This window comes from Myotis nattereri (genome assembly GCF_964212035.1).
Source record: "Myotis nattereri genome assembly, chromosome: 5".
In the NCBI taxonomy this organism is placed as follows: Eukaryota; Metazoa; Chordata; class Mammalia; order Chiroptera; family Vespertilionidae; genus Myotis; species Myotis nattereri.
Window position 1 is genome coordinate 21,934,596 of NC_138080.1, and position 10,135 is coordinate 21,944,730.

The window sequence follows — 10,135 nt, forward strand, 5'->3', positions numbered from 1 at the left end:
CTGGGTAGCTCGGTGGTTAGAGGGTTGTCCCTATGAACCATGGTTGTGGGTTTGATCCCCAGTCAGGGCACATACAAGAATCAAATGAATGCATCAATTAATGGACCAACAAATCAATGTTTTTCTCTCTCTCTCCCTCCCTCTCCCTTTTATCTCTCTAAAATAAATCAATAAAGTCCTAGCTGGTTTGGCTCAATGGATAGAGCCTGCAGACTGAAAGGTCTCAGGTTCGATTCTGGCCAAGGGCACATGCCTGGGCTGCAGGCTCTATCCCCAGTGCGGGGCGTGCAGGAGGCAGCCAATCAATGATTCTCTCTCATCATTGATGTTTCTATCTCTCTCCCTCTCCCTTCCTCTCTAAAATCAATAAAATAGATTTTAAAAAATCAATCAATAAATAAAAACTATTTTTTTAAAAAGTCACTTCCTCCAGGAGGCCTGCCCTAATCACCCAGTCTTGCCCTTGTCTTACTTGTGCTGTCTTCCATAGCATTTAATACATTGTGTTTGCTGTTGCCTGTCTCTGACTAGAACAACAGCTCCATGAATGCAGGATTTTGTCTGGTTTCACTGCTGAGCCCCTTACCCTAAGCCAGTGCTTCTCAACCTTGGCTGCACATTAGAATCGCCTGGGAACCTTTTTAAAATCCTGATTTCTGGGCCTCATCCTCCGGAAATTCTGTTTCTTTGTTACTAATGTTGTGGCCCCACCCCATAACAAAGAAACAGAATTTCCAAAGGATGAGGCCCAGAAATCAGGATTTTTTTTAAAACATATTTTATTGATTTTTTACAGAGAGGAAGGGAGAGAGACAGAGAGTCAGAAACATCGATGAGAGAGAAACATCGATCAGCTGCCTCCTGCACATCTCCTACTGGGGATGTGCCCGCAACCCAGGTACATGCCCTTGACCGGAATCGAACCTGGGACCTTCCAGTCCCCAGGCCGACGCTCTATCCACTGAGCCAAACCGGTTTTGGCAAGAAATCAGGATTTTAAAAAGATTCCCAGGTGATCTAATGTGCAGCCAAGGCTGAGAACCACTGCCCTAAGCAGTGTTGGACTCATATTGGGATCTCAGCAAAGATAATGAATGAATCGATGAATGAACGAATGAACACATACAAGGGCATCAGCATGATCCATGAGGAATGAAGGAGGAAGAAGTTGGTAAATGAATTCAGAGTGGGCAGGAGGTGCCGAACCAGGCAGGACCCTATGGGCTGTAGTAAGGAAGGTGGGTTTTATTCTTAGAGGCTGAGAAACCACTGGAGAGTTTTTAAAAGTGAGGGCCCTGGCCATTGTGGCCAGTTGGTTGCATGTCATCCCATTCACAAGGTTGCCGGTTCAATTCCTGGTCAAGGCATATGCCCAGGTTCCAGGCTCCATCCCCAGTAGGGGGCATGCAGGAGGCAGCCAATTGATGTTTCACACTTACATCACTGTTTCCTTCTCCCTTTCCTTTCCTCTCTTTCTCAAAATCAATTTAAAATCTTTTTTAAAAAAGGAAGTGAGACACTAAAAATAAGACTCACCATCTTAACCATTTTTAGTGTATAGGTCAGCAGCATTAAGCACATCACATGGTTATGCAAACAGTTGCAAGCACTATCCATCTCCAGAACGTTTTTATCTTCCCAAACTCTGTCCATATTAAACACCAGCTCCCCATTCCCCTACCCCGGCCCCTAGTACCTACCATCTTACGTTCTGTCTCTACAAATTTGATTTCTCTAGGGACCTCATATGCATGGAATCGTATGTCCATTTGTGACTGGCTTATTTCACTCAGCATAATGCCCTCAAGGTTGGTTCATCCATGTTATTCTGATTTGTTTTTTAACATTTCCTACTGGCTGCCTTGAGAATAGTGGCGGGGGTGGGGGTGGACCAGGGTGGACTGGTCCAAGTGAGCAAGGGTGGATGGAGATGGGACCCATGTGGTGGTGGAGAGAAGTGACCAGATTCAGGACCTAATTTGAAGGTTAATTGGCTGGGACTTGAGAAGGGATTAGAGGTGGGGAAACCAGAAAGAGAGGAATAAAGGAGTTTGAGATTTGGGCCAGGGCAGTCTGGTGGATGGTGGTGAATCTGGGGGCAGAAGGTCTGGGGAGAAGGCAATCCAGAATCCGGCCTTGGCCTAGTTAGGTGAGAGACACCGGAGCGATGGGCGGGATGGACCAAGGAGGCTAGATGGAGGCTAGATCCACCTCAGGTGGATCGAGGTCAGGGAAAGGCTGGGTTGGGGCCAAGGAAGCCATCAGCATAGCCGTGGGCTGAGTCATCCATGTTGTGGATGCTGGGACAGTGAGTGTAGATGGAGAGGAGAGGCAGGGATGCACCCGAGCCTGGGGACACTGCACACTGGGGTACAGAGGCTGGTAAAAGAGGGGTTTGGGGGCTAGTTAGCAGGGGATTAAGCAGATCAGGGACAGGCCAAGGCCACACACTCCCTCTGCCAAGGTAACACAAGACCACAGGGTGCCCACCAGGCCTCCTGGGGCAGGGAGCCCCTTGGCTGAGGCAGCTGCTGCTGCTGTCACTGGTGACATTTTACTCCATGAGTGTCCTGGCTTCAAAGTCTCTGCAGGGGTCAGGGAGGAGGGGACTGGAGAGGCCGGGGCGGGGGGGGGGGGCGGGCGGGCCCACAAGGGAGAGAGGCAGAGCAGGGCCACAGGAGAACTGAGCAGCCAGGAGCCGGCCAGAGTCCTCAGCTGAGGTATGTGGTTCTGATGGGTGGGGAGCATCCACCCCTACCCCACAGTTCTCAGGGGACACCAGAAGAGGTGCAGGGACCCTCACGTGGCCCTAGGACTCCAGGTCTGGGTTCAGCCTGCTTCCTATGGCCCTTCTCACCCTCCCCCAGATGTCCAGCAAGGAGGCCATTGGCTGCGACATTGGGCAGGCCCGCCAGGCAGTGGAGCAGCTGAGGATGGAGGCTGGCATCGATCGCATTAAGGTGAGGCTGAGGCCAGATGGGCACGCCTGGGCGAGGGGACAGAGGGACAGCCAAGGTCTGGCTGACTGAGCTGGCCTGCAGGTGTCCAAGGCAGCCGCTGACCTGCTGCAGTTCTGCATGGACCAGGCCAAGAGCGACCCGTTCCTGGTGGGCATCCCAGCTGCCACCAACCCCTTCAAGGAGAAGAAGCCTTGCGCCATCCTATGATACTGGCCCTGAGGCCCCTCAATAAACATGAAGTAAATGCTCCTCAGGGCTTGGTGAGCGGCAATGGGGGGGCAGTGGGGAGCTGCAGGCTTGCAGGGGCACCTGGCCCAGCCCCCTCCCCGGCCCACTCCGGGGTCACTGCCAAAGGGGCACACCCCCTGGATTCTGGACGGAAGAGCACACACCTATGGGCTAGCCCTAGCAGGCCCCCCCTCCCTCTGCACACACACATTCAGGGACAGTCCCTTTCTACACGCCATTGCACACTGCATACATACACGTCTCACACACACACACACACACACACACACACACACACACACACAGGTGTCATCACACAGACAGGTGCCCACATCCTCCAGAATCTCCCTCTTCCTCTCACATGTGCACACTCACGGGCATGCAGACAGTCACAGACGGGGTTACAGTGACATCACACACAGCCAGTTAACTCGCCCCCCTGGGGATGCACAGACACACACGATCCCAGGAATGCACTTGGGTGGACACAGGCCGCCCGGACATACACAGCAGAGGCCAGGGCAGCTGGGTGGATGGTGATGACTTTGAGGGCCTCCCCAGCATCCCAGCCCCAAGCAGGCACCACTCCAGGCCACAGCACCAGTACATCAGGTTTATTTCTCCTTCGCTCTCAAGGGAAAGCAGGCGTCCAATTGTAAACAGGACCTGAGGGTGGCCTGGAACATGGAGCACAGACCAGGGACCCTGCCCAACAGTGGCCTGGAGTCCTTGTGCCCCAGGCCTGAGCCCAGGGCAGCACCAGAAAAGGGGAGGGCCCCCCCGAGAACAGAGGCCTTGATCCAGCCTGCCGGCCAGCAGATCCACATCCATATCCATGTCTGCCTGCTCAGGCCTGGAGCCTCCAGACTTCCAGCGACAGGCCCCCAGAGGCAGCCACCACCAGGTTGCCCTCAGCACAGATCTGGGCAGGGAGATGAAGACTCAGGGGTGCCCTCGGCAACCAGCAAGGCATGTGGGGCAGGGCACGTGGTGTAGGGCCTTACCCCATTCAGCACGTTGTCGTGGCTTCGGGTGCAGATGGTCCGTGGTGGGTCTGTGGGCACGTGTACCTGATGACGGGCAACAGATGAAGGTCAAGAGGTGTGCCCCCTGCCAGCGGGGGTGGCGTGGGAGGGGGCTTGTCATGGGGCCTCACCCGGATGGTCTTGTCAGTGGACGTGGTGTACAAGGCCCCCAGCGAGTGTTTGATCCCTGTGATCTGAGACCTGTGGCCCACATCAAAGGACTGCGGGAAGGAGGGACAGGTGACCCTCAGGCGAGGCTCTCCTCAGGCTAGCCACCCATCACCACGGGGGGGTCTAGGGGGAGGGAGGAGGCCCAGGAAGGAGGGGGCAGGGGCAAAGGCCCTGGCAGACCCGGACAAGTTGGAAGCAGCCGTCCCGGTTGGCGAAGACGTGCAGCAGACCCTGGTTGTCACCAGCCCAGAGCTGGGGCTCTTGGTAGGACATGCAGAGCAGGTAGGAGTCCAGCTGTGGGAGGGACACGGGACGGAGCCGCTCAGGCTGGGCCAGGCCGCAGCCCCGCTCCCTCGGGACGCTGGGGAGGGCCCACCTGAAGCCGCTGCAGGACGCTGTTGGCCCGGCGGTCGAACACAACGAGCGTGTGGTCCTCACTGCCCGAGATGATGTGCCGGTCATCCGCCAGCAACGCCAGCACCGCGCTGGAGTGCAGCCGCCGGCTCTTCAGCAGGGCTGGGCCGACTTTGTGGGTGACGGGCCAGGGAGGAAGGTGACATCAGAGCCCCTCAGAGGCACCCCCAAGCCAACCCCAGGATCCAGGGCCTCTGTGGTCTATGGCAAAACCCTTGGTCAGCTTCCCGCCCCCACTCCCTATCCTACAAATAACCTTTCTTTCCTCTCCTGCTCCAGCTGAATCCAGGCCGTCCAGGACCCCAGGCCTGTGCCACCCCCACCTCCTGTCCCATCTCTCCTCCTGTCCCATCTGCTCCCAGTACAGAGTAGACAGGCAAGTCCCAGCATAAAATGCCAACTCATGCCAGCAGTCACCGCCACCTCTACCCCCACTCAGCTCTGCCCGGATGAGGTGCACTGGCCCTTCGATTAAACAACATAAGAATTAAAAACTAACAGAAAAGGCTTATGTGGCAGGCAACGTTTATTCTAGGGATTTTATGTAAACTAACCACCCACCAAGTGTTCTTATTATCATCTCCTCCCATTAACCCGAAAGGGTTATCTGATTTTACAAGACAGGAAAATCGAGGTTCAAGTCTGACTGGTGTCGTACAGCCAGGCAGTGGGAGAACCTGGATTCTCGGGGCTGCCTGCCTCCCACGGGATTCCGGCTCAGAGGCCTTCCGCTGGGTACCCTCTATGTCCTTTACCCCACCCCCACCCAAAGGCCCCCTGTGCTGCCCCCAGCACAGCACAGGCCATTCTGAGGGGTTAGCATTGGCGTATGTGACTGTCACCAGCCAGGCTGTGAGGCCCGAGTGCCTCCTTCCCCAGCATGACCCTGGGACCCCCAGGCGGCCCTGTTCGCCCCAGTCCAGGCCCCTGGCCCACCTCTGGGGTCGTAGACTGTCACCTTCTTATCATAGGTGCCGGTCACCAGGATGTCAGGCTGGTAGGAAAGGCACAGCACAGCTGCCTTGCCCCTGGGGACACACAGAGCACGAGGCTGGGCTGTGGCCAGGCAGGGCCCTGCCCGCCCGCCCCCCCGCCCCTCCTCAAGACCCCTCACACTTTATCTCGCCAAACTGCTGCCCGTCAGCTGCCATGTCCCAGAGCTTCACCGTGCTGTCCCAGGAGCCGGAGCACACTCGGTGGTCCAGCGCTGCCAGCGACCACACCCAACCCTGCAGGACCAGAGCCATGTGACAGGCCTCACTTCACAGATAACCAGGTGGCGGGCCCGAGGAGGAAGATAGCCAACCCAAGAAGCCAGAGCCACAGCAGAGATTAGAGCTGATGACTGCAGAGCTCAGGACACGCACACCCCCTCACCCAACAATATTCCTACATCAGCTTCTGCGGAGACCCTGAACCTGCGATGGTTTGAGGCCACGTGGCAATGAGATTAAATATAAAGCCTCCGTTCCGTGGCGTGGGTAAATTACCTCCCCTCCCTCGGCTTCCTCCTTGGGAAAACGGGCATAAAAGCCGTCCCTGTCTCAGGAGGTAATTTACAGAGTGCTGGCTGATGGCGGGCTTACTCCTCTCCAGACCCGCTGAGAATACTGTCAAGTGTCCCATTCTACAAATGAGAAAACTGAGGGCACAGAAAGGTCGAGTTCCTCGCTCAAGGTCACACAGCCAGGAAACAGCAGAATGAGCAATGGAACCCAGCAGCCTGGCTCAGAGACCAAGCTCTTGGCCACCAGCCTAGATCACCCCGCTGACTGGTGAAGGTGCCTCTCCATGGCCACTTCACACAAGATGACAGTCACGCTCAGAGCTATCAGATCCCTCGGGGCAGCCTCCTCACACCTTGCCCTGGGCCTCTCCAGGCACACCTGACATCGATTAAGCACCTACTGTGTACCCAAGTCTGAGTGAAGCTCTTAATGCCTGTTCATTTCATTCATCCTGACTGACCCTGGACAGAAATAGAAACTGAGGCCCAGAGAAGTCATACATCACACCCAAAATCACACTAATAATAGCAGAGTAAGACTGTCATCTGTCAGGTCTGGTGCCAAAACCCGAGCCCTTAGTCACAGCACCCTACCTAGGCCTCGAGCTTCCTATAGCCTTACCTTGTGGGTGCTGCTCTGGGTGCCAAGGGCCTTGACCAGAACCCGGCTGGGTTCCACCCCAAGCTGCCGCAGGTCCCACAGGTTGACATTGCGGTCTCGGGAGCCGGACAGACAGAGTGTCCCACCCTGGGAGGGGAGTAAGGAGATATTGTTGGGGTCACCCTGGCCCACCCCTGCCTGGCCTCTCACCAAACCCCATCTCACCTGGAACAGCAACACTGAGTCAATGGAAGCAAAGTGCCCATCAGCCAGGCAGAAGTACTCGGCCCAGCGCCCATCCTCCGCCCAGCGTGACAGGTGCTGCTCCAGCTCAATGCAGGCCGCCGGCCAGTCAAAGTCCTCCTCTGTGGGGTACCACAAGTGGGGTCTCTGGTGGGCAGGAACTCTGCTACCCACACCAGTTATCCAAGCCTGCGCCTGGTTCCCAGAGAGCCCAACCAGCACCAGACTTGGAGAAACCCCCCCATCCGGATCCCTCACCCCACTCCAAGGAGGCCCAGGCTCTCGCTTTGGGACCACTGCCTCACCCACCTTCGAATCCGGTCTGGGACTACCCCTCACCCCTGTTTCCAGAAGCTGGGGGAGTGGAGTCTCAAGACCACCACCTCAGGCCTCAGCCCCCAACCCTGTCTGGGAGACAGCAGCCTCAGGACATTAAGGTCCTTCCTCGTCCCCGACATAGGTCTGACCTTAATCCTTCGGTCTGGGCACAGGAGCGAGGACTTTCTGCCTCGGCCATCCAAACCAGACCCAGGAGAGTTCCTTCTCAGACTATAAACCTGGCAGAGTTGTCAAGGTGCAGAACCCAAGCCCTAGGTGTAGAGATTCAGTGATATGGATGGAGCCCAGGCATCCATGTTTATCAAGCTACTCGGGAGAGTCCCATCTCTTCAAGGCCACCAAGCTGTCTTATCCCCGAGGGACCGAAGACCTCGGGGGCAGGGGTGATGACCACCAGCCCCTACCTGAGATCCCAGGCTAGACCCTGGGCTGGAGGATCTGTGATTTTGGCATCAGAGATTCCCAACCCCAAACCCTACCTTGGGCTCAAGAGTTGCAGGTTCAAGAGTCCCTGCCTCGCCACCACCTAGGTCAGGGCCCTAGGGGTAAGGGATTGCTAGTTGCTGCCTCAGCATCTTGACCCAGAACCTGAGGATTCTTGGGTTTACCCTGAGCCCCAAGCAGATTCCTACAATCTGAGACTTTCAAGTCCCTGTGTCAATCTCCAACCAGGGATCAGGGCCTTTGTACCACCACCAGAACCCAAGCCTGATGATGGCTGGATCCGGAGTTCACAGGACCCCACACCCCCAGACAGGTTTCTAGAGCGTCAGGACCCCAAATGTCTGCCTCATGGTCCACTCAGAATTCAGGGACTCCGGCACCACCAGTAACCACCTCAGCCTCCACGGGAGCTAGGACAGCCAGGAAGTCAGCTCTAGGGGCTGTGCTCGCTGCATCCCAGATACTCCCTCCCGGGCCCTAAAGCTGACCTGGGCGGGCGACCCTGGCCCCCCGCGTGCGCACCTTCCACCACTGGATAGGGTGCGCGTACGCGGCGCTGCGCGCGGAGCCTCCAGGTGACATGGTCACGCACAAGGTCGCGCAGCGCGTGGCACACGCGCGGCAGGACGTGGAGCACGAGGCGCGCGTCCAGGTAGGCGCAAATCTCGAGCAGCAGCTCCGGGGGCAGGCTCAGCAGGCCCGGGACCCCCACGGCGCGGCTCTTGGGCGCGGCCCGCGGCTCCAGGGCGTCCGGGGACCGGGCGGACGCGGACAGCGGAGGGGCGCGCGGGGGCGCCAGTCCGAGTTTCGGTGGGCTGAGCACGCGGGCCACGTAAGCCTCGGCCTGCGCGTCTGGGTCAGGCTCCGGCTCCGGGTCCGAGTCATCGTCCCAGGCGTTGGGATGGTCGCGCGGCCCTGGGGGCAGCTCCATGGCGACCGAGTGGGCGCGGCCGGTGGTGCCCTGTCAGCCGCAGGCCCCCGCGTCCTGTCTCCTAGGCAGCGCGAGGGCACTTTCGGCTCTGCCTGATGACGTCAAGGCGCCGGCCGGAAGTGAGCGGCACGCATGAAACTGGCTGGATGCTGACACCCTCCTCGCCCCCTCCTGCCCGAGGGTCTCGCTCTGGAGCTACGTAGGCCTGGAACATGCAGACTTCTGGTTCCTGCGTTTTTTATTTTTATTTTTTAAATGTATTTTATTTATTTTTTATAGAGAGGAAGGGAGAGGGATAGTTAGAAACATCGATGGGAGAGAAACATCAATCAGCTGCCTCCTGCACACCCCCCACTGGGTATGTGCCCGCAACCAAGGCACATGCCCTTGACCGGAATCGAACCTGGGACCCTTCAGTCCGCAGGCCGACGCTCCACCCACTGAGCCAAACCGGTCAGGGCGGTTCCTGCACCTCGGTGGTGCCGACGCCGGCCAGCCGGCTCTGGTTTGAAAACCGCGCCCCCGGGTGACACCGCAGCGATTAGAAAAGCAGAGCCCTTTTCCGGGTTGTCTGGGGCGGCGACTCGAACGCCTCTCTCCTTCCGCAGCCAGAAACATGCGGTGACACTGCAGGGCTTCGTGGAACGGAAGTGAATCATACCGATAGAAACAGCACCTGGGAGCCTCTGAGCCAGGCAGTGACAGCACAACACTCGTACCCTCCGCCAGGCTCCTCGTATCCACGCTTTGTTCGAGCATTATCTTCCCAGAGCACCTGCTGTGAGATCGCGACCATCTCCCCGTGTCCTCTCCCCTCCCGCGGTCTCTCTACGGGACATGTCACTGCTTCCTGTTTATACTGTTTCCCCTCACCGAAGTGCACACATTTGAGTTCATGTCGGATGTGTCCACATTTCCCCAGGTTGGTGCAGGTGATCCTGGGCCATACTGAGGTTGCCACATTTTATTCTGACGTTTGCCCCTCTCCAGAGCCCAGCAGTTTCTCACTTGCCTTAGTAATTGACGCTATCTTACCGATCTCCCTCAGGCCTGGTGCTGGGCCAAGCTTTCTACAAAAATGTCTAACTTGCCATATGGCAAATGGGAATATGGGCCCCTCCCCATGTTCCAACTCCCCCTGCCACCCTGGGAAATATAGTGAAGGCCATCTGTAAGCGGACTGAGACCTTGGGAACCTGGCCAGCAACTCAGGCTAAGCACAGCCAAAGAGAAGCTCTTTTAGATGTGAGCCTGAATTGTAAACAGCTAGTG

At 57.2% G+C, this 10,135-nt stretch overlaps 2 protein-coding genes across 3 annotated transcripts; one reads left to right on the plus strand and one right to left on the minus strand.

Moving 5' to 3' along the window:
* Nucleotides 1-1,195: 1,195 nt before the first annotated feature.
* Nucleotides 1,196-3,209, plus strand: GNG14 (G protein subunit gamma 14). Of its 2 annotated transcripts, XM_081091448.1 has the most exons (3): nt 1,196-1,808; nt 2,868-2,960; nt 3,042-3,209. In XM_081091448.1, exons 2-3 carry the CDS (start codon nt 2,868-2,870, stop codon nt 3,165-3,167), a joined length of 219 nt encoding a protein of 72 aa, XP_080947574.1. In that variant the 5' UTR covers nt 1,196-1,808; the 3' UTR covers nt 3,168-3,209. The 2 variants fall into 2 exon arrangements, with proteins under 2 accessions (XP_080947574.1, XP_080947573.1); XM_081091447.1 differs by lacking the exon at nt 1,196-1,808 and having other exon boundaries at nt 2,822-2,960.
* Nucleotides 3,210-3,787: 578 nt separating this feature from the next.
* FBXW9 (F-box and WD repeat domain containing 9) lies at nt 3,788-8,960 on the minus strand. The gene is made up of 10 exons (XM_081090641.1): nt 8,455-8,960; nt 7,132-7,271; nt 6,928-7,053; nt 5,915-6,027; nt 5,735-5,826; nt 4,761-4,909; nt 4,565-4,678; nt 4,345-4,434; nt 4,193-4,258; nt 3,788-4,110 (listed from the first exon to the last, which is right to left on the minus strand). The coding sequence occupies exons 1-10, from the start codon at nt 8,861-8,863 to the stop codon at nt 4,036-4,038; spliced, it is 1,374 nt and encodes a 457-aa protein (XP_080946767.1). The 5' UTR covers nt 8,864-8,960; the 3' UTR covers nt 3,788-4,035.
* Between the last annotated feature and the right edge of the window lie 1,175 nt (nt 8,961-10,135).